The sequence below is a fragment of the Lipophrys pholis genome (assembly GCF_963383615.2).
Source record: "Lipophrys pholis genome assembly, chromosome: 16".
Taxonomy (NCBI): domain Eukaryota; kingdom Metazoa; phylum Chordata; class Actinopteri; order Blenniiformes; family Blenniidae; genus Lipophrys; species Lipophrys pholis.
In genome coordinates this window covers 14,572,361-14,596,845 of record NC_137634.1, presented here as the reverse complement: position 1 = coordinate 14,596,845, position 24,485 = coordinate 14,572,361, and the positions used below count along the sequence as shown (strand labels likewise).

The 24,485-nt window shown below is 40.6% G+C and overlaps 1 protein-coding gene across 4 annotated transcripts in view; it reads left to right on the top strand.

Moving 5' to 3' along the window:
- The window catches only part of LOC308121774 (cell adhesion molecule 2-like), a 205,900-nt gene that overhangs the window by 136,295 nt on the left and 45,120 nt on the right, over positions 1-24,485 (top strand). For all 4 annotated transcript variants that reach the window (XM_080483239.1, XM_080483241.1, XM_080483240.1 and 1 more), the window contains one exon: positions 11,661-11,810. In XM_080483239.1, the coding sequence (XP_080339365.1) occupies positions 11,661-11,810 (150 nt within the window). The remainder of the gene's footprint in view (positions 1-11,660; positions 11,811-24,485) is intronic.

Genomic DNA, 24,485 nt, shown 5'->3' with positions numbered 1-24,485 from the left:
CATTTTTCACTGCGTCTGCAAGATGTCAGTGAGCAGGCATTACAGAGTGTCAGGGAGGGGAGGCGGTTTTTATTGAAGAAGAGATGACCTGATTTTATTTTGTGTGCTTCTGTACACATGTTTCACAAAAACTGTAAATTTAGACACCCACAACGATCGGCTCCTTCTGTTTGGGTTCCTTCTTTGACAAATGAACACAGACAAATCATGTGATTTGTTTGTAAGAGTTAGAAGTTAAAGAAGAAGCGCGATGAAACTTTATTGCATGTATCTTATTCTGTAGAATTGAGTATTTTTTTTAATTACATTTTTTGACAGTTCTATTTTTTTTCCTGAGTTGAATGTGTTCCGATTCAACCATTGGTTGCTTGCTAGCCTGCTGTCATAAAACTCAACTTGGTTTGGTGCTTTTTTTTTTGCTTTTTTTTTTTTCTGTGAGACAATTACTTACCAATTACATCACTGCCACCTAGAGGTGATGGAAAAGAGAAACCTATTGTTGTATGAAGGCACCTGGTTTCATTTGTTTGTTGAATGTCTGACGTTCATATCGGATGTTTGAAGGCAAATCTTGGTGATATTTTCTCTTAATAGTATATGTTGCTTGAGAATTCGATATTTGAAGAATCACAGCGTATCACCTTGCTTGCTCTTTTCAAAATGAAGTGATTCCAAAGGGAGGTAGCGAACGATGGCTCATTGTCTTATTTCTGAGGCTGAGCCATCGACAGCCGCATTGAAAAAATTGTATTCTTTCGACTTATTTTTTTTAAAGCATGCTCTTTTTGTTCAGCTATTGTTTTTTGCCCATATGCACCTATCCATGTGGCGCGTTTCCCCGGGTAAACAAAAGCAGTGCAACTGTTCCTGTTTACCAAACAACATTAAATCAAGCTTTTGCCTATTGTGCTATCACCGGTTTGGTGCCGCTCTCATTCCCTCTCCAGCAGTCCTGTCTTCCGTTTTGTTCACCTTTCACTTTCTGTAGCAATAGTAATGGTGATGTTTATAGTAATACCCTACGCTTTACTGCAGTATTTGCATACTTCCTCGCTTTATCTGCATGCACAGTGCACTGAAACCGGCTCTGTCGTGATCAACAATCAACTGGGTTTGTTTGATTGTCAGATCGGTGTCTCAATCACTGCTGAGCGCTTCCTTTCTTGCAAGGCTTCCCCTAACCTGACTATCATTGTTTTCTGTCTTACTGTGACACTATAGGAAATCCATTGCACCCTTAATAGGGGAACAGAGGATGTGTAGATCAGAGTCAAGCACATGTCTCCATCCTGCTTCTCTTACCCTTATAATGAGGCCATTGGTCGGAAAACATAACAAGCCAGATAAGATTCATGCTGATCAGTGGGTGGAGAAAGGCTGAGTTGAAGCTTGGGATTTGTCAGTAGGTGTGTGACTGAAGGATTGAGTAGTTGGTTAGGGCTCTTTATTATTTGGTAAATGCATGTATAGTCTGTCCAATTACTAAACTCAGCAGCAGAGATTGAACCCGAGCATGAGTTTCCTCTGTCTCCTCTCATCTTCTTTTTTTTTTTTTTTTTTTTTTTCTTTTTCTTTCAGTTTTCTGGTGGAAGATTAAATCTGGGTTAATTTTAGAAAATGTGACAACATAATGGCGTCACCTGTCAGAGTTGTAAATGAGCACAAAAGAAATGCAAGCCAAAGATAAGATGCACATTGCACCAGTACACAAGGTGTCTCTGCAAGAAAGACATCTTTTAAATACCTTTACCCTGCCTTTGAAACAGAATCGAGTGTGAAGCAAGGTGTGGTATTTATCATCGGTGTTATTTGGATTGAGAGTCGTGCAAGTATGTCAATGGTTAGGTTCAGGTTATCACATGAAGAAGCGACACTTCTGACACAGATTCTGGTATTTATAGAGCAACTTTTGTGACATAATCTATTCTGTTTTAGTTTGTTGTTTTTTTTAAACCTAATTGTATTCTCTTTCATGTATTTAATCTCTATTTGACTAAGAAGTCTTACTGTGACGTGGGAGACCTCCATATGACAACTGTGGTAACAGTAACGCGAGATAAAATAAAAACATACAAAACATGTATAAAAACTTGGTAGGTATCAGTTGCGGATAACTTTCAATGATCCAATTGAATTCAATCATACCTTGAGAAAACCGATAGTTATATGTAGAATACCTATATTGTGTCTGTTTCTTCATCAGTATTCATATATTGAAATAAATCAACTACAAACCTATAGCATTTCACAGGTTGCCCCACTGAATAAAATGAAATCATTTTAACCACATTCTCTGGAGATACACGGGTTGAAGGGAGTATAAAATGAAATCATGTCATTAAGAATACATAGTCCACACTCATGTCACTTTTTGTTTATAGCAGTTTTCTTCAAATTATATATTCAAATGTATTCACTGTTAGGCCACTGCGAGCTTAACTCCGAGAGAAGATCAACAGTGTCGACCCCGCCATTCTAAGGCCTGACTGGAAGATGTAGTAAAAAAAAAGCATCGCAGTAAATTAAGCCTGACACCAGCCAAATGATGAGAGCGTGTTTTGAAAACCAGCTCTCTCTGCCCACTGAATCTTGCAGATCCCCCTTGGGGCGCGGATCATTTCCCCAGATCACTCTTAAATGAACAGTATCTGTCAACATATCACTACACATTACAAAATCACACTGTGTCATGTTGATTTGGGGAATTTGGGAGTTTTTGGTGGCAGCAGCGATTAGTCTGATTTCCCTTATGAATGCCGCCTTAGCCTGCGATCATCCAGCGCTCGCCCCATATGAAAGCATGAGAAATGAATTCCTTCCTGTGATAAAAAGAAGATGAAGTCAAGTGCGCTTTTTTTCCCCTCCATATCAGGTCGAGAAAAACCCACAATAAATCTGATTTCTCTGACCTTATGCTTTTATGACATTTAATTTATAAAACCAACGAAGCCAGCAAGTGTGTGGACGCCTGCTAATATTACTTGGCCTTGTATTTAAAGAGGAAATAGAGCAGAATATCTGAGGCCTGATATGCTGCATACTCCAGCCAAAGCAATGCCTTCTGTGTCCTTGTAAAAATTGAACAGACGAATCTGGGATCTTGCTGTTTTTGGAAAAAAAAAAAAAGAAAAGACCAAATTGAAAATAACTTATAGTGTATATCGCTCTGCTCATTTTCAGCCAGCACTTATCATTTGTAACACATAACCCACACACTATCCATACTCAAATACACATATGCACAGCACAAAGTGGCAAGTGCAAAGACGGATGTACTTATAATCCTTAAACTAAATGTATGAATCAAGACATCCTAATTTAAGGGCGTGTTCCCCACATGCCCGCTCGTCATTTCAGAAAGTGCGGCCTTGTGGGAAACAGGTTCTCCAAGGCCAGACAGACACATTTCAAATTATTGCTCTTTTGTTGCTGTGCCTGCCTCACTTCTTCCCTTCATTCTCTTTTCCTGCGTTCACTTATCTGTCAAAATTCTATCCTTGCCTAACTCCCCTTTGCTCCCAGCTTCTTGTGCTTGCTTTTGCCAACTGGAAGAAAAGAAAAAAAAAACTGTGTATGAAGTATTTATGAAGGCCAGGTTTACCTCTGTCATAAAACCATGAGATGTCTGACCTTGGCTCAGAAACGATAGTGAGATCCCTGGCCATTCTGGACCAGGCAAGCTTGAACTCAGGCAGCATGCACACAGCGAATTGGGCAAAGGTTTATATCCCTGCCCTTTGAATTGATGCAGCTTAATCAAGGACAGGACAACTGGAAGTGTCTGGAAGCATATCTGGCCTCTATTTTCAAATTGCTGTGGTGCTTTTGTATGAAGGAGGGCATAAAAGCTTTGCGCAAAAGTTCAACAGTGGCAGCTTTTCCTCAGCAACAAAACAGACAAACCGCTATGTGCTCTGGCATGTTTGTTTCTTGTAGTGCTTTGTACACACAAAAAGGTGCTATCACAGGAGAAAGTCTTCCTGGATGTTTGTCACTACCTTAACAACGTCTGTTAACACTGCTCACACCCCAGATGCTACTGGAAACATCCTCCCCCTCAAAAATACTCCCAAGGAAAAAAAAAAACCTGCACTTCCATGTTTGACAGCACATGCTTTCTACCAAAACTGCCCTCTCTCTGTGAAGCCACACTTAAACAACAACTAACAGCACCACAGAGAAGTAGGTGATACTGTGTTGATCTGACTCCAAGGGCTGAGTTGGATGTCGAGTTTGTGATGGCAGCACCAACAGCTGCCCAGTCTAATTACTGTATGTAAATGACAACAGCGCTGCCATAGCCAGCCTCTCCGGTGTCGGATAATTAATTTCATATCTCCAGATCAGAAATGACTGTCCTGAGGTGGTTGTATGCCAGCGCTGAATACAAAGGTAGCTCCACCCTCTGCAGGGGCTGCTTTCAATTTGCTCACAGCAGGAAACTTATCACTGTCAAAAGAACAAGTTTAGATCAGGGATGTAGACACACGCATGCATGTCACACACACACACACACACACACACACACACACACACACACACACACACACACACACACACACACACACACACACACACACACACACACACACACACACACACACACGCACACAGTTTGTCTGCGAACAAATTGGGGCCAACCATGAAACATATGAGGTAGGGAAAACCTCTCTAACACAATTTAGACTAATTTGTACAGTATTAACATTAATAGAATTATTTACAATTCCAGTCCTGATAAATAAATTAAAGAACCAATAGTACTTCCCTTATAATTTTGCCAACATAGTAATTTTAACTGTGTTAGAATTGTCATACGAGAAACATGAGAGAAAATAATCTACAAGAGTGTGAAGAAGATGGGATACCAATGAAAATCCAAATAATTTCCCAATAGCAGTTTTCAAGGGGCTCACACACCCATGAAAGGTTAGCACATCTTTTATTTTTTATTTTGTTTACATACTAGGACAATAAAGCATTCAATAATCCTCAAAACACTATATATTATCAAATGTGAAAAACAAATGAGTCATACTTCAATTAATTTGACATGTTATGTATTTTATTCATTTTCTATTAAAAAAAATGAACTGAAATGTATTTTTTTTTTTTTTCACGTTTCGATTTTAACGTGCCAGGTTATTGTGACATTTCGGTGTTATCTCTATTGAAGTGTGATCTAAAGAATTCTCTGAGACCTTGAAATTAAATGTTGGGGATTTGTTTTAAGTCTAAGGAAGCGTTTCCAAAAATCCCCATCTGATTTAAAACAAATACTTTCAGTGTGGTCAGTTTTGAGTGATTCTTTTCATTATTGGCACACGGACTTTGACACAAACATTGGATGTTCTGTTCTATCTTAAAAGACTCTGTCAAGCACAGGCTCAGTGAAAACCCTCGAAATCCAAACAATTTCAATGTATTTATATTTTCTTCTATTTATTACAAGATGAAGTATATAGTGCTGCTTCGCTGCTATATAGTTTTGTCACTGTTTACTTCCTGTTTTCACAGGTACATATCATTTAATTTCACGTTGAGCACGGGAGGCTCACTTTTCAAGCCAGGTGTAATGGCGTTATGAAATGTTGACAAATCGCACTGGAGATGCAACATGGAATTTGGGATGCATGTTGATGGAAGGCGTGAAAAAGGTCAAAGCAGAAAGAGGTACAAACAACTCTCCGTGTACGACATGTTCTTGAGAGAAAGGAGGGAGCGTGTTTGAAAATTGTCACAGTGGGAGGAAGAGTCCCAGAGTGAGGGCAGGGAGTGATGATGCACTTGTCTGATATGTTAGCTGCTTTTCCTGGAAGTTACTAACAACATTTTGTGTTTCATATTATCGACCAAAATTGGTTCTTGCCCAGAGTGAGGGGGAAAGAAAATAAAAAAAAGAAAAGAAATACACATCCTTCCTTGGAAATCGCTTTGGATTTGTATTTTTTTTTTCCCCCACTCCTATTTTCACTGTTTTGCTGATGCTCTAAACCGGAGGAGGGGCGGAGGCTGGAAGGGTTTTTCTTGCTCAAGGACACTGTGACAGGATACATGCCTGCTTGATGAATTCACACCAGCTCTTGACATGATCAAACTCTTGACCTTATACCGTCTCTCCAATCACTGGGCTGCCTTGCTGCCTGACAATCTGGGAATCACTCACTCTGAAAACCCCGTGTACCCAGCTGTGTAGCCACCTGTGTAACCTTATAGACGCTAACTGGTCACGGCAAAGCTGTCATGTCCTATGTAATCTTCTGCATCTCATTCATGATCTCCTTAGCAGAATGCATTTTAACAGCAAGCCACTTGAGGTCATGCGCCGAGACGTCTGAAGAGCGGCGCGGCGGAGCTTTGTGAGGGTGGCTTAGCCTTAAAGAGGTTTGAAATGTCTTTTGACGGCTTCAGAGGTAACAAATCCCCCTTTGAAATTCCAAGTAGTAATAATAATCAGGGCTGTCATCTGATTAGAAAGTTTAGATGAGTTAATTGCAGAATAGCTTGCAATTAATTGCAGTTTACAAATATAGAACAATAAAAAATCAGGATTGATCACATTTTTTTCACCATTTGTAAATATTTTATGTATTTTATAATATTTTATATTCCATCTTCAGTACTGCTTTATGCAGTTCGGGGTTGGAGTGCTCCAGGAAAATGTGTTCATCACATACGTTTTGATTTATCAAAGACGTCTTTAAACCGCCGAATACATTTAAACATGATCATTATTCTCTAAGCTGATTCAAACTAGGATTACCTTACACCCTACAATCTAAAATAAAACCACCAAAAAAAAAATGTATATGAAAAATGGTTGAACATATTTCTTAGTAAATCAGACTAAACAAGCTCATAATAATTTGGACATTTTGCCCATCACTTGATAAATAAATGAAACTTTTTACCTTTTGGTGAACAATTAATATATATATTATATATCTGTCGATTTAAATCGCAAGGTAGGACGATTTCTTAATTGGTTTATTGTGTATGCGTGGAAGTGTAATACATTTTTTTAAAGTCTATAACTGCTTTAATTAATTACCAAGGATTAAACTTAATAAATATCAGCATAAAATACCATATTTGCATATAATTTTTCAAAACGGACTTACTAAGCATCAATAGACAAAACAGTAGATAAGGCAGAATACAGTTATTTAAAAAGTGCAATAATGTTAAGTGTGTTTTTAGGACAGATTTAAAAGAGGACAGTGATAAAACTCGCTTTATTTCCTGCGGCAGGTCGTTTCAGAGCGATGGGGCCCCTGACAGCAAAGGCCCTTGGTTTTTAATCTAATTCTAGGAATCATTAACAAAGATATGCCAGAGGACCCCGGGCTACATTCAAGGTCCTATGGAATTAAACATTTGGTTATACACTTAGTTTAATTGTGAAAGAAAGAATTAAAAAAAATACATACTCCGGGCAGTTGCTCATGATAATTTAAACTTAAAGCTTTTTTTATTTTTTTTATTTAGATCATTGTGATGTATTACAAGCTGTGTTATTTCCTTGAAGGCTTCATCATTGTTCCCACTCACATCGGTGTGCCTGCTAATTACATGGCAGTCTCACGAGACCTTCCACTCAACATTGAAAGTTTCATCTTGCAGCAATATAACAAAACAGGATCCAAAAATTAAGTAAATTTCAAACAACTTGACTGACCTGTTTCTTGTTGTTTTACTCTCGTCATTTCTGAGAAATTACAGAAGTGAGTGTTTTCATAGCGATTTGGAATCACGTGTATCCTTGAAAAAAAAAAAAAAAAGTACGAACGAACTGGATTTATCCTTTACATTTTCCCCAATCTGATCCCACGTCTTCAATTTTTCAGTTGTGTGCGGCCGACTTAAAAGGTGACTCAGCTAATCAAATCTGTGAAGTGCTTCTATCTATTTCGTAATCTTGTATTCCCAGCCATACATCATAGCTCTACAGCTCAGTTGAGCTCCAGTCCGGCTATAAAGGTCAGTAGCTCCAGGCTGTCCGTCTGTCTGCCTGCATCTCCCTCTTTTTCTTCTTGAATGCCTAAATAAGAAAGGTTAGCCGACTCAGCTGCTCTTGCTTGAAAGGTCATGTGGGAGAGCAGACAGGAAACATCCAGGATACGCCTATATTTTTATCTGCATTATTTGTCCAGCGGTTTGCTTTAACTAAAGGCAGTTGTGTCTCAATGTGCCTTTGAGGATCTTTATTTGTCTCGTGTACTTGCAGGGTTAAATGGTTGTTAGAATTCTGCTGCGTATTTTTATCAATATATGCACACAAGCTCACATTGTTGAGGGATTAAACTTGGGGGTTTTGAGTGGTGCAATTCGAAGTTGTTATTTTCTTAAACTCATCTAGAGAAAAAGTTGGGGTCGAAGATAAAGTTTGAAAATTAGCTTTTGGTCTCATGTTTTTACAGTAAATAATGAGTTGTAATTCGTACAGAGGGAGATGTGTCTTGTGTTGCTCTATAGCAGGTCGGCAGGACGCATGCAGCCACATTTCTAAATTTTTTTTGAAAGGAAATACATTACGGTGTATGCTTCACAGATTTTAGAAAGAGGAAAATCATTTTCACCGCAATAACAACAGACTTTCTATTATTAAATTCCTCTCTCCATCCGAGTTGTCCATCCCTCCTCTATTGTATATGGCTGTAATGGTCGAATGGGTAGTGCTCTGTTAATGTTGCAGGTAATTGAAGTAAAGTGGGTGCTTTGTGGAGGTCAAACCATCAGTTGTAAGTCTCCTTCTTATTGTCATCCGAGAAGATGTTCTCTTATGATTCTGGCTCGTTGGTTGGAGTCATTGTTATGCTACAGAGCCAATTCAGAGCGCATCAGATACTCCTGATAACAGTCCAAGACAAGATGCTGGACTGGATCGCAGAGCAATTTCACACAGTATTGTATGTTATCTAATTTGAGCCAAATAGAAGAAAGCTAATTTTCCTGCTTCATAATGTCCAACAGATGAGCATTGTTGACCTGGCTTAGCCTCGGCATGTCCGTCAAGGTGGAGGGCAATTAAAATGACCTTACTCTTCATAAACGATAGAGCACAGTTGTTAAAAAGAAAAGAGGCACGATCAAGATAAACTTAAAAGACCGAGGGAGCACCGGGAGAGAGAATATGAAAATGAGAGACAAAGAAAGTGGAAATGCCACCCTTCAGGGATCAACTGGAGGAGGAAACGTGACAAGGAGAGAGAAGAAAAGAGAGGGGGGGTGGGGGTGGGGGGGGGGGGGGGGTTGAGTGGAATGGATGTGAACTGGAAAAGACGGAGCAAGAAGCTGAAAGTAGGAGAAAGAGTGGAGTTGAAGTGAGGGAAGGACCTAAATTTAGACATGGAAATCAGGAGAGAACAGCTGCCTCCTTCCCTCAGGAGATACATTTAAATCAGGTCTGGGTGGCCAGAGGGGAGAATGGAAGAACCTACTCCACTGGCCAATTAGGTGCACAGAACACTGCACTGTTCTAATATAACCATCATCGTGGCCCCTTTGGCCCTCTCGGTCCCGCTGGATGTGTAGCACCAGACACTGACGGCACTGACGCAGGGCTTAGACGGAGGGATCCCCAGACCATTGTACATCTTAGCAGTCACAAGTACGACTCCAGAGAGAGCTTGGCATAAAAATGTATGCAGAAAAAATAAATGTTTTTTGTCCGACTCAAACTTTTGGATGGATATGAAGTCTAAACATTGGCATAGTACAATAGATTTTCTTTCAAGTGATTCGATATATTCTGCTATGTCTTCAGCTGGGCTGAAATGTGCAGCGTTTTACATGGAATCTATTACTCTTGTGTCGGTTGGTAATGGTTTGTCTGTTTCCTTACTTTGTGCAACATCCCTTTTCCCCCCCCTGCATGCAATCAAATTACAAACATGTTATGTTTCCTTCTTTGGCACAAACACATCATTTGCAAAATGTTTCTATGATTCTTTCAGGCGTGGAAAGTTCCCAACAAGCAGGCACGTTCCCTCCGACTTCAGTGACACCTCGAAATGACGCATTCACAGCAGTAATGAACTAGAAATTATGCTTTTCAAAATCTCACTTGAAAAAAAAAAACAAAAAAAAAAAACACCCTTGCTACCATGCAGTACGGTGGCAAACCATTAACTTGTCTTTGTGGCCAGCACAAAAGAATAAAATGTATCACACTGGGCTGTATGTCGCCCCACTGCGTGAGTGAGAAAAATGAGAAAAAGTAAGTGATTTAAAGAGAAGAAGTAATAAAGAGAGCGAGGGCAGGCGCAGGAGAACTGTAAATCGCTGGCAGATCATGCCTCATGCAAAACTTTCATGAATAAAACATATTCCTAGCCTCCCATAGCTCAGATCCATTTTTCCTTCGTTTCCCTCCTCTTCCCTCTCTATCTCTCACACGCATGATTAACCTCGGGAGGCCTTAATCAACACTGGAAATGACCCGTGCTCCTTGACTTACCTCTACCTCCTCTTCCCTCCTTCGCCTCGTCTCCTCTCCTCTTAACTCCCCACAACAGGTTTTCTCTGTGATGGGGTTTGCATCACCTGTTAACTTAGCAGACAAGCACGGATTGAGGGTTTGTTTATCTGACCGGACGAATAATTAACCGCTATAAGGAAAGCACAAAATTACAGACGATATCGAAGGATCGCTGGGGTAGGAAAATCCGTTAGTGGTGTCAGAGTCCCATGGAAAACCATACTGTGGCATTTAAAAACTTGCAATTTTAAAGTATTACTTTTCTCTTTACCTATGATTTTCTTTTCTTCCGTTATTTCTAATCCTTTCCTGGGGGAGGAGGGGGGGGGGGGGGGGGGGGAGTGGTTTAAGACGTGAGAGTTAGCTGGGGATGAATAATCTTTCTTACCTAAGCCTTCATTCACACAGTCTTTAAAACCTGTCCTCTGGGGAAAGCGACAGAGATAGATTTATGGTTATTATTATTTACTTGCTTCTGCAGCCTCTCTCCCTCCCTCTCACTTTCAATCTCACACACACACACACTCACACACACACACACACACGCACACAAAGCATATGCACATACTTGCCTTAGAGGTCACTCAGAATTCTAGAACTCGGCTCTTGTGTCTGTTTCCCGCATCAGATGAAAGCAATACACACATCACCAGCATCCACGCGCAGGTCCACAGAGAACAGTTTTTAATTGGTCCTCCCCGTGTAGCTCAGGTCTCAGGGTTGGTACCGCAGGCTAAATGCCCCCTGTGTGTTCAGTGTTAGGGTCCAATTTAGCACACTGTAGCGACTGGCCAGCCTGCCTGAACATTTGCTTTGTAATTAGGTTGTTACATTTTTCAAGCACATAAACCAGATTGTTCCTCTTTGTCCTGAAGCTGATTATTCATCCAGTGATCGAGAAGTAATATCCTTAGTTTTATGGACATTTTTTATGAAGCATGTTGATAAATATCAAATCACACGAGTCTTCATTTAACCCCTCCGTAGTTTTTATTTTTGGATGGGTAGGATACTGAAGTGAAATTTAACAAGTGGATTTAACAACCAAAGCAACCTTACAAACCACGCAATCAAAGATGTGCCATCTGTCCCCCTCTGTCTGCTTCTCCGTCCTTCCCTCCCTCGCTCTGAGTGCATCCCAAACTCTTCTTACACTTTTCTTGTTTGTGTCTTGCTGCAGGTATCAGCGGTCAGTATCCCCTGGTTACAAACGTGACCGTTACAGAGGGTGGGACAGCGAACTTGACCTGCCGTGTGGAGTACAATGACAACACCTCCCTCCAGTGGTCAAACCCGGCACAGCAGACCCTCTTTTTTGGGGACAAGAAAGGTGAGTTGGCGAATCGGCAGACACCAACACGTGCACGCCAGAAGCTGTCTTTAAATGTATTCCCACTGTTGGATTCGTGGTGCTACAGAAATGCACACAACAGGATTGGGGTTTTTTTTGTTTTTTTTTCTCCCACCTTCTTATTCAGGTTGGAGAGCAAGCTAAAAAACATCCATCCCTTTTCCCGTGTCACTTGACAAAGCTGCTGTCTTTGTGGTGTCATTGCATCTGTCCCACATTTCATGTGTTTGTGTTTTCCTGTCTGCGCCCTGTTTCCTGTTTTCACAGCGCACGAATTTGCAGTACAGAGAAACAGAGACACACACACACACACACACATCTGAGCCTGTTTTCATAACGTCTTTAAACCTTTTGCTCTGGGGATGGATACTGTGCGGCTATTTCTTTTTTCTTTTTTTTTTTTTACCTTATCCCTTCAGCTTTTCACACACCCACACTCATAGACAAACTAAGGAGCATTTGGTGGTGCAAACAGATACAGCCGGCTTTGTTTTTTTTTTTGACTCGTTTTGTCTAAAACAGGATAATCGGCGGTGCACTTTACCTGTCATGAACAATTTGGAGGCTTTTTTTTTTTTTTTTTTTTTTTTTCTCTCCCGCCATTTAACATAATTGTCAGGATTGGTTGAAAGTAGAAATGGATTAAAGTCATTTGCCTGGAGAGTGTACACAGAGCGGCCTACAATAAAATTTTTGTCGTCAATGAGTTCCATGTTCTAAAATCTGAAGAACCGGCATATTCACAGCAAACCTTGGATCAGGTGGTCCGTCGAATCAGAGGTGGAGGATCAAGCCAGTTTTCATTTTCTATACCCGCTCCATCTGAATTCAAAGGTCATGCTGTTCAGATCAAGTTGGAACATCAGAGAAACCCACACACTTTCAAAGTCAGCCGCCCGCCCCGCTGCGCAAGTGCCCTTCAATGCAGTCCTGTAGTACTTAGCTTGTACCACCTTGAGCACATACACAACGGTACACATTGAATTGCTTTCCCATAATATTATGTCCTTGTGTGTAACTGGTGGCATGAGAGCATTACATTGATACAAATATTTGAAGGCTTCCACATGTTATTGTGCATTCCGTTTTCAATTTCCTGGTTGATGATTTATTTGTTCCAAGGTATTGCAATAGATTACAGGCGAAATGACACAACGGCACACTCATTTCAAGTCATTTCAGCTTGAGTGGAAGTTTGTGGCATAAAAACATCAGTGATAGAGGTTTTGTATTGATGATTAGTGCCTTTATGTTTGACCTTGGCTGACAGACAATATGGACTTCATTTTGAAAGTAGATATTTTCAACTTCGGTGCCACAACCAAGGCCAAATGCCCTGCATTTATTAAAAATAAAAGGGAAAAAAGTAACAACATTTCTAAAAACCTGTCCAATCAAAATCATTCAAGTCTATACGTTTAGCTACACTTAGTAATTTTGATTATTCTTTTTATAGACTAACCCTATAGTCAGTATAATCATATAGGGAATCATTTAAAACATTGAAATATTGTTATTTAACAACCTCAGTAAGTTCACACATGCACCACTTGGATTTAGATTTATTTAGATTAGATAGATTTTTTTTGTATAATATTTTTGTAAAAGCAACCATGCATAATGATTAGCATAAACATTTAAATGTGCAACATTAATCTTCATTTCCCTGGAAGATCAATGCCAGCATCATAAAACCATCTACTACAATACATTTCGGACTGAAGTTTAAAACAATAACAGGAATAGAAAATGTTGACAGTCAAGGTATCACAGCAAGCAAGACTCAAGATGTATGTTTTTTATATTATTTTATATAAAGCAAAGCACACATATGCACAACTGCACATGTGGGTGTGGCAGAAGGCCGTGTGTGCGTGTTTTATTGGCTAATAAGTGCAAAGTTTTACTTCTGACCTTTCACACCACCTTCAGTAAAGTTCCCATAAAGAGGATTCATGGATGTTATTTTGTTGGTTGGTGCCTCCTGAAATGATTGTGACTTGTGCGTCTCTCAGCTGTATTAGTGGAGTGTAATAGAGTATGAATCACACTCTCTTGTAAGTGTCTGGATTAAGTACATATGGGATTTACACAGTCTTCCTCCATTATCCTGCTGCCCACTGGGCCTTCTTGTTCATTTGTACATTTCGTGTGTGTGTGTGTGTGTGTGTGTGTGTGTGTGTGTGTGTGTGTGTGTGTGTGTGTGTGTGTGTGTGTGTGTGTGTGTGTGTGTGTGTGTGTGTGTGTGTGTGTGTGTGTGTGTGTGTGTGTGTGTGTTTAACAGTGTTTGTAGCTTTTGCATACAGTAAGCGGATGCATGAACTGTGAAGCATTTCAATTTCTAGCCATTCATATTTTCACTTACCTGCCTTTTTGTGGAAAGAGCAGCAGTAAAAAGCTGCATTGAACATCAAATTCAACAGTTGATGTTCTCTGCAGGTTATTCCATATCACACCAGGGGTTGGACTTGGGGGTCTATTTCATGGCATTTCCAGTGCAGGGCTCTGAGATTGGAAATGAAAAACCAGCCAAGGACTCTCTTATTATCACAAAAGCAAAGGGATAGTACCGAGGCCCCAGAACTCTGTCTTCCTTTCTTTCTTTTTTTGGATGGCTTGTGTGTGTGTGTGTGTGTGTGTGTGTGTGCACATGTGTACTTTGGGAGTTGTCTTGCTGAACGTGGCAAATTCAAATCCACATGCTGATGGGAGTGCTGTGATGGCGAGTGTTTCCAAAGTGCCACTGGCAGTGTGAGAAAGGAAAGATGTCTCGGCTGCAAACGCCTTTGAGCACAGCGAGTTTCAGATTAATTTTCCCCGCTGCCTGTTGGGAGGAAGAAGGCAGGGATTAGGGCAGATACACAGTTTCTCAAAACTGCAACCCCAACATGTCAACTTTCCTGCGTTCTTACAATTGGTTTGAAAATATCCTTGTCAAAAAAAAAGACATTTGCAAACACCTATGTTGTTTGTGATACAAGTTGAGTCTTCTTATATGCAAGTGTCATTAAAAGTTTTATACTTTCTCTATTAGTTGGCATTTCTCAGTAGTTTAATCTAATTTATGCAGAAGAGATTATTTCTGGCTTTTCTATATGTGGGACTCTATCCAAACATCTACCATCTTTGTTGATTTTGTTTGGTGTGTTATTCAACAGATTGCTGGCTGTGTGCCTGCCTCTGCGAGCGCTGTATCAGAGAAGAGTGTCACTTACATCCTCTATTAAAGTCAGCCATAGAGCATTAGCATAAACATATTGCTTTTTCAAAGACAAATGTGGCTGCTGACTCCATTACAGTCCTTTGAGTGGCGCCGTCCCGCGTCTGTTGTTGTTTAATGTCAGGGCTGAGACTCACCTCTAAGACGTTTAGTCGGATGAAAGAGACTGCTCTTGTCTCCCATCCTCTCCCAAGGTGCCGGCCGTGAAGAGTTGTTTGAATTTCAAATAAGTCATTGTCCCAAAAGTAGCCAATTTTGTCCTTTCCATCACTTACCACTCAGGGACTTAAGCCAGGCTTTGAGAGAGAGAGAGAGAGAGAGAGAGAGAGAGAGAGAGAGAGAGAGAGAGAGAGAGAGAGAGAGAGAGAGAGAGAGAGAGAGAGAGAGAGAGAGAGGAGAGAGAGAGAGAGAGAGAGAGAGAGAGAGAGAGAGAGAGAGAGAGAGAGAGAGAGAGAGAGAGAGAGAGAGAGAGAGAGAGAGAGAGAGAGAGAGAGAGAGAGAGAGAGAGAGAGAGAGAGAGAGAGAGAGAGAGAGAGAGAGAGAGAGAGAGAGAGAGAGAGAGAGAGAGAGAGAGAGAGAGAGAGAGAGAGAGAGAGAGAGAGAGAGAGAGAGAGAGAGAGAGAGAGAGAGAGGAGCATTGGCAGGAGGGATCCTCTCGTTATAAGATTCAAAAGAGGCTAATATCTCTTTACAAATTGCTCCTTTGGTTTCATGTAATTCAAGACTAGATAATAGCTATATTTCCTGGATGGAGAAATTCTTGCAATGAGTCATAATTACAATTTATCCGTTATTTCCATACTCGACGGGGCCTATGTATAATTACTTTCCAAGCTAAATTTTCTGGCCCATTTAGTGGACTCATCATGTGTGAGGACTGGTGACGGTATGGCATTTGAATCACTTATTCAACATGGTTGCCGTAATCTGCTGCATTTCTGTTTTCACCACCCACATCTGTATTTTCATTTTCAACCCGCAGTACTTCCTTCATTCCTTTCCCTTTAATTATCTGTCCACCTCTGCCTCCCAGAGCTCGGCGTGATCGCGGTTCACCTGTCCTTACAAGGAGTGTGAAATATTTCCCCAAAGCACACATTTGGTCGAGCTGAATAAATTATAGCTCTGTCTCGAATGTTACTAAATGCAGCAAGCCTTTATATCGGCAGCTGTATGGAAAACAAAAGATGCTGTCTGTGTTCCTCCAGTAGTGTCGGTAATTAGCAGGCTGACATTTGGGTCCAGGTCATCTTGTCTGGAGAGGATAGAGTCGCACTGCAGGATAAACAGCCACATGTTTTGCAGGCACAGTAGAGTAGTACTTCTTCAAGGTCAAAAAGAAAGAAAAAAATGATGTTACTTTTCAGAATAGTTTTCTCTTCATTGTCTTTACGTCAATTGGACTCAGTTTCTAAAATCATTGTATATATTTTGGTTAGTTAATTACACACGTATTTGGGAAAACTTTTTCACTTGTGCTTGAATTTCTTGTGCAGTGCTTCGTGTTGCCCTGCAGCACGTATGATTTAGTTTCAAACATTTTTAATTGCTTTAGTTTTAATTGTTATGATTTGGATCTTCTTTGGCAGATGGATTTTAAAGATTTTTTTTTTCCCCCAAAACATGATAATTGTTATGTAATGTTTACAAGATCAAATGTAGTCTTTATACACCAGTATGTTTTGTTTAAAAGATGCCATGTTTTATAGCTAACATTTAGTTTGAAAACTACTTCGGCAATAAAAATCACTTGGACATCGTTTTTAAAATAAAGCTGAATTATTGTTTTGTTCATGAGTATAAATTCTGAGCCAGAAATGTTTTTGCCCGCGCTGCTGGAAATGGAAACCAGCTATAGAAAGGTCAATGTGGTGCTGTACCTTTAACCCTGATTCAACTGTGGGAACTGCCTCTTCACAACATCACACACGCATAGTTTCTAAGTGTTCAATTATAATGCTTGATGTCTGCAGGAGTTGTCTTGCTCTTTAAAAAATATAAAATAGAGAACGGAATATTCACATTGGTGTCCAACCTTCTTCCATGGAATTGTGAAAGCATATGCAGTTTTTTGGATATACGTCTAAGCAATCGTTTAATATTGCTTGAGGAATTGCCCACTGTACCTGTCGTGGACACCTCTGCCTATGCTGTGCCATCTTCAGATTGATTGAATCTTTTTAAACTTTAAGATTAGTGTTACGGGTGAACGGCTGAGGCCCAAATGTTCGTTTTTAGGCCCATGAGCTGAATATGAAATTGTTTGGGTTCTCAGATGTCAAATATTCAGCTGTCTGAATCAATTTGCGAGCTGCTTGTGGTTGTGTGAGCATGTGGATCTGTGTGTGAGCTTGTAAGTGCACATATACGTGTGTGCATGTGGAATGTCGAGCATTGCACCTCCCCAGTATGCAACCATGGATGCTTTGATGCATTCAGAGTATCTGTGCCTGAGCAATTTAGGGGGATAGGCTTTTAAAAGTTTTCCAAAGTAAATAACAAAATAAGAAATGCCTGACAGACTTTTTATTAAACAGATAGCAGAACTTTCTCTCAAAACTTAATCTTTGGAGGAAAGTTAAAACTTTTCAGACAGCTGTCGTTTTTTTTTTTTTTTTTCTTTTTCGTTTTTTTTTCTCCCTCTCTCTTCCTTTTCCTGGAAGAGTGCCTCTACGAAACATCCTTTCATATCGGCCTCAAGATTGGTATGGTGTTCTCTCTGATAGAAAAAACTTGACTGTAAATCTCCAAAGATCCCTAACAAGTCCCCTCTCTCAAAGACAAGGACCATAAAACATGAGAGGAAGAAAAAGAAGAAAAAGGAGACGAAATGTAGGCCTTGGTGGGATAAAGGAGAGGAATTAAGGAGGCATTTTATGAGAGCTTTCAGATGCAGTTATCGCCTCTGAGAGACACAGGGAAACTTTTTCTTTGACCTTGAGTATTTCAGCTACTTCTTTCTGTTCCGTCTCACTTTGCGCTTGTATATGTTTGAATGTATCATTTAAAAAAGGATTTTTGTTTGCACTGAACTTAGAGGAGCATTTTTCTTTAAAAAAATTAAAAACACTGATCTGTAATAATTTGCCACTGCGTGTTGCCTGTGGATCAGGGGAACTGTGTCACACAAATGTCAGCTGTATTTGGTCTGCTGTAAAGCAGGTTAGAATGAGAAAGCGGCTCCATTGTCAAAGGCAGCAACAGATCCAGCCTTTATTAGGAGAGCCACTTCTCATTTGCAGGGTGTAGAGAAAAGTACCTGAGGCAAATGGGAATAATTAGCTTATACTTTTGGCAGGCTTATTCTTTCTCTTCTCCAAGAGAAAATTCTGGAGAACAGAGATGGAAATAGCTGCATTTCATATCAGAATTTGAAATCGAACATTGTTTGTGAGGAATTCTCTGCAGTATCAAAGTGGGGATGGGTCCACCAGCATATTTAGTTTGCTTTCAAAAGCTTTATAAAGTCATCTCAAAGAATAAATGCAGTGGGTACCCCAGAAATATGTGTACCTTATTGTACACTGAGGCGCCTCTTCTCCTGCTCCTGGGCTGCAGCAGAAAGTGTATTCCTCCGCAGAATACAATGGAGTTTATGGGCAAGCGCTATCTCCTCGCTGACCCGCTTCTCACAAGGACTTAATGAAGTGGGGCTGGTGAAGGTGTCCCACTGAACTCGGCATGGCAGGTAGAGACTGATGAAAGAAAATCATTTCTGTCACAAGAAAAATCTCCACGAGCCAATTACTGTATGGAGTATGGCACATTTTACATTTTAAAAAGCCAGTTTTCCTCGGCAAAGGTTTCACAGGTAATGGAGGTTGAGAAACGGTTGAGATACAGAATATACATTAAGCTTTTCAATAAGCAATGCATTCTGCAACCCCCCCCCCCCCCCCCCTCACCCCCTTTTCTCCCCAACACACACACACACACACACACACACACACACACACACACACACACACACACACACACACACACACACACACACACACACACACACATTCAAACAGACAAATTCAAGTCCCCAGATGGGTTGTTGACAAGGAAAAGAGAGCAGCCACATCCAGACACAGGCAGCTGAATGTATATTCTGAAATTTGCACTTTTCTCATTATAAAACTGTGTCACTTGAATGAGCAAACACCTGCCAAGGTTCTATACTAATACATACTGTCCCTGGATAGATGAAGGGGCAGCGAGAGGGGGTTGGGGTTGGGGTGGGGGGGGGTGGGGGGCGCAAAGAAGCAGAGGAAAGGGCAGAGCCGAGAAGAAAGAAATGAAAATAAAGGGACGGAGCAAAATGTGCAAACATGATAGGCTGAAAGTGAGGGAGTTTAGAGTCATGATTATTTGCGTATGCGCGCGCGCTCCGTGTGCCGGTACGAAAGCATTTTCCTAATGCACAAATGCAATTATCTCCCATACACGTACACATGGCCAAAAAGCCTCCTGTTTTCTCACCTGCTGCTTTTAATGATGGAGGGGAGAAGCGGGTGTGGATACAAAGCCAAATTAGATGTGAGGATATGTGCTGGATATACATGTATCACATTGACTATAAACACAGAATATGTCGCTGGTGTGCTTTTGTCCATCTGTGCGGGGATGTTTTGCAATGTTTGCGAGGCCCTGTTGACATACCGATGAATCCCAATGAAGGGAAAAAACACCAGTTGTGTGTGATAACAGTCCTAGGAGTTTTCACGTTGTGCCAAAAAAGGTTTCTTAGACTAAAGTCACTTTCTCACCTTTTTTGAACTAAAGCAGATGAATGATTGCTTCTTAGTTCTCAATGTGCTGTGTGATGTGAATGTCAAGGTTGACTATGACACAAGCTTGACTGTATTATACTGAGACTTAGACACTTTTGAGATTTTGCATTAATATTGTCGTCTGAATTCTGTATATGATACTTTGAACTCTGCTGGGTGAGCATGAATACAGATTATACATTTCAACAGGACAGATGCTTCTTTATGTCCATCCATATATCCATCTTTATAACTCACTTTATACAACTTAAGGCTGCAGGTCCAGCCTCACATGTAATGTCTTGAGATTTAGGCGGTATATAGTATCGGCTAATTCAATTTGTAAAGCCTTCTGACAACTGACATCACAGAACGTACAACAGTTGTGAACTTGTGACAAGATATCACAGTGAGATGATGTGTTGTCTAAATAGAGGAAAACTGCTATGAAAATCATCTTTTTTTTAATTGAAATTGCTCAAGCGTTTTTTTTCTAGGCCTTATACAATATGTTACTAAACAGTTAGTGGTCTCAGTGAGGCTGAAACCTTTCCCTTTAGAATAAAAGTGTTCCTTTTAATTAAAAAAAAAACAAGGCAACTTTGACACCCCCCCCCCCCCCCCCCCCCTCTCTTATCATTCTCACAGATTTTTATTTTCTAAATAAGCCAATGCTGACACTTTTCTGCTTTGTTCTGTCGCTCTACGAAAACATTTCAGAACAGTCTCGCGGCTTTTGGTTCTCTCTTAGCCGCATGTTCAGGGTGGACTGCGTTCGGGGGAAGCTCAACACAAACGGCTCCTGTGACACATTGGTCACCCGCTCGTATAATTACATGGAAAATCCGCCTGCATTCATGGGACTTCTGAATAGCAAACCGCATCTGTTAAGGTGAACTCGGAATTGCACGTCTCACTGACCTGAGATTTAGAATCTGTATGTATTAGATATGTTCATGTCTATAGATGCCTCGCTTCAAGCGTCAATATTAATGTGTATTTAACAAGCAAGAAAAGCAGACTGTGGTGTGTTGAGCATTTAATGCAAAAACAGATCAAACTTTGATGGTGATGAGTGCAACTTTGTTATCCATCTCTATTCCTAACACACACAAATACTCATTGAGCAAAACTCTTGGCTGTACATTCACTAAGTAGTCATTGCGGAATATAAATCTGCCACTCTTTGATGTTGACGACGGCACCGTCCTCCACGAACGCAGTCGACACTAATGGTCTTTAATGGATGGCGGACAGCTGCGAGCGGCTTCACTGAAAAACAGCAAAAGATGCATTCCTTTTCCCGTATGCTCCGTCTGTCGATATTCAACCTTTTGCTTAAGAGAGAAAAAGGGAGAAGAAAAAGAAAAAGTGGTGTAATGCACTCAGGCTCTAAGAAGTAAAATGTCATTTAAAATCTTTAATGTCTTTAAGATCTACATTTGTACAACACGTGTCTGAAATACTAAATATATTTAGTTTTGGACCGAGTACAAAAAGTGTGTCAGTTCTAAATAACTCTAGATAATTGAGCTATGCACAGCTTTCGCTGGGGATTCTGGCACATGACTAACACGCTCCAGTTTGTGTGTCATCTGTGGTGGGCTGTGATTAGACCACATGAGCTCCTGGCCTATTGTTCCCATCAGCTTAGTCCACCAGTTTCTCCCAAATCCCCTGTGGCTCTTGTTCTCTCCTGATGCAAGAGACCTCTCTGCTGACCTGATGAACTGAGTGGAGGGTGCCGGTGTCCCATGTGATTACTGCGAGGAGCGCTGCACCTGCCCTGGATGAGTGGCATGTTGCAGCCCGATAGGATGTGAGTGGAAGGGGCCTTTCTTTCCACAAAGCTTGCAACACGGAGCTTCACTCAGTCCCTGCCTGTGCTGGGGATGGGAGAGTGTCTGATGGCGCACTGCTGGGAACAGGAAAGAAAATTCACAAGGGAGCCAGTTTTTACTTTTATTTCCATGAGACCTGTGGTAGGTCCTACTTTGTCGAGACTTTCTGGGGAGGGAAGGCAGCCTGACTGCTTCTGTGTTGCTGTTTTTTGCTGCTTTTTCGAGGCATAGCACTTGTTGTTTTTTTCCCTCATTGCTGGGAAACCATGATTGGCGGTGGGAGTGAGTAATACATGAATTTGTATTAGCTGTGTTTGTTTTTAAAGGGCCCTAGAAATTAAATTGAGTTGATAGTCGTGAGATCAGGATTCCAAAACAGTTTCTCTCAATTTCTGTAAAAGCAGAATATTCCGTGTCTACTGTATTTTTATGGAAAAAGTAGTTATACTGTCACTGTCCAATGTTTCATCTCCAGGGTCAGTGTTCAAAGCCTCACTGCTGACTGGTCACCACTATGGGTGTCTGAACAAAGTCCTTGACTTAAGTTTCTTAGGGATGGAGAGCACACATTTCACCATACGCCTTTGTAAGTGTGCATATGTAACAAACAATCTTAAATAAACCAACAATCCATGTCCCTTGATTTCTCACAGTCAGCTCCCTGACTTGGTTCCTAAAAAACTGAAAAATAAAGGTAAGTTTGGCATCGTGACAGTTGGGAAGCCAGCAAAAGTGAATGTTTGGTGGGGGGGTTTTCCTGACATTTGTCTGCTCGCATTTCCTTGCCCAAAGCAAATAAGACAACAGTTGAATAGAAGGATTGTTTAACTTACTTCGTAAGTTAACATATTCGTACACAATGGCAGGTTAGTGGAGCTGCCTGAGCCGACAGAATGAGGTCTGCGGGTGGGAGGAAGGAGACAAGTAGAGACACTGAAAAGAATATGTACGGAGGCAAGGAGGAGTCTTTAGAATCAGTGCAAATCATATATTATTTGTTTTGCTTCATTCTTTAGAACACAGTCTATACATGTGTGTCCGTACATACTGCATGAAACTGTATGTTCAGGACAGGTGTCATCGGTAACTGAACCTGCAAAAAACAAGGCAACTTTCCCCCCCCCCCCCCATCTATCAATCGATCTATCGCACACGCATGCCCGCACACACACACGCGCACACACACACACACACACACACACACACAGGGAAACAGGATTGTACTGTCACCAGTGTAAAGCATAAAGATATGTCATGGGCTTTTATCAACGTGTCACGCCTGCTCAGGCTCAGTACTCGGTGTGTGGAGATAACCGGTGTTGCGGGGAACAGGACAGAACAGAACAAATGCAATAATAAATGAGAGAGAGCAGCTGTCGTTTAGTCAAACTGATTACAACTGTGTTACCATTTGCTGTTCAGCCTAGAACCAGTAAAGCATACTGTCCCCTGGCAGGTAGAATGACACAAGATAGTGTCCTCACTCAAATGTCTTTACCTTTGTCAGTTCTGTGATCACATACACAGCATACATACACAGAAGCTGTAAAACAAATAATGCACCTTACATGCCTAACACATCCCCTAATGGCTAACAATGATCTATTCTTTACAATGGTACGGTTGCCGATATGTACGGTTTATCAGTTTGTACAGCGACACCCAACTTGCAAGAGAATAGAAATTGAACTCATCCCAAACAAGTTCTGTGCTGGGTAATTAAATTAAAAGCCAGCAACTAAAATCACTGAAAGTGTAAGGTAATTAGCTAAAAAAAACAAAAAAAACATTAACCAAGTAGATTTTACTCCCACCAGACTTTCCAATGTTGAGAATATTGTTCCTGATCAGTGTGGGTTGTGTTTGTGCGGCTGTGGGAGGAGAGATACTTAGGATACTTACTGTGGAACTGCTGAAAGGAATTGCTTGGATGAAGTGAGTTGCGGTTTAGTCTGAACTGTACTTTACAATACAGTCATTTTCTTCTCACCCCCTTTTCATCTCGGCATGCATGGAATAAACTGATTTTACACTACAATGAGTCGATGACTACGATGAGTCCTTACATATGAAGGAGAGTTTTCTCAAAGCTTTTGAATCTGTCCATCCATCCATCAGCATGATTACATATTACCATCAAACATAGTATTGAATTGTACTTTTAAGTCTGTATCAAACAGAAATCTGAGTTGTGAATCACCGCAGTACCTATGATAATGTGTTAAAATCACTCATGTGAATCTATTTGAAATTTATATGCTAAAAATGGTGAAAAAAAAGTAAGTTGCAGCCACGTGTGGACACGTACAGCATACTGCTAAAAATGAAGAAAGTTTCTATGAATGCAGATGGTCAGTTAAGCTCTTTCACTAATTTAACAGCGATCCAATAGTCTATGAGCCCCTGTTATGTCAAATACGAATTTGTAAAACTACCCAACGTATCAGTTCATCCTCATGTGAACTGATTTGCACTGTCGTCTCACAGGAAGTTGTATTGGTTTGAATCAAAGATGGCGTCATTCTGTGCCGTCTTAATTTTGGGTCCAATCTAAAAACATTTATCGAAGGTTCATTTGCTCAAACAGCCAAAACTGCCGCTCGCCTAATATCTGCTGGGGTAGATTTTAGAAAATAGATCCGTGAACGGATGATCGATGGCATTTAAACACAAAGTCTGATTTAGCTTTAAACAGATTTTAAATAAAAGCTGCATGATTAGTCAATTTATACAGATTAAAATATTAAAGAAAAAAAACAAACTGCATCCTAAAGCTTTGGCATGTTTTATTTGATGTAGTATTCGTTGTAGACATTTCTCAATATTCAGCCAGACA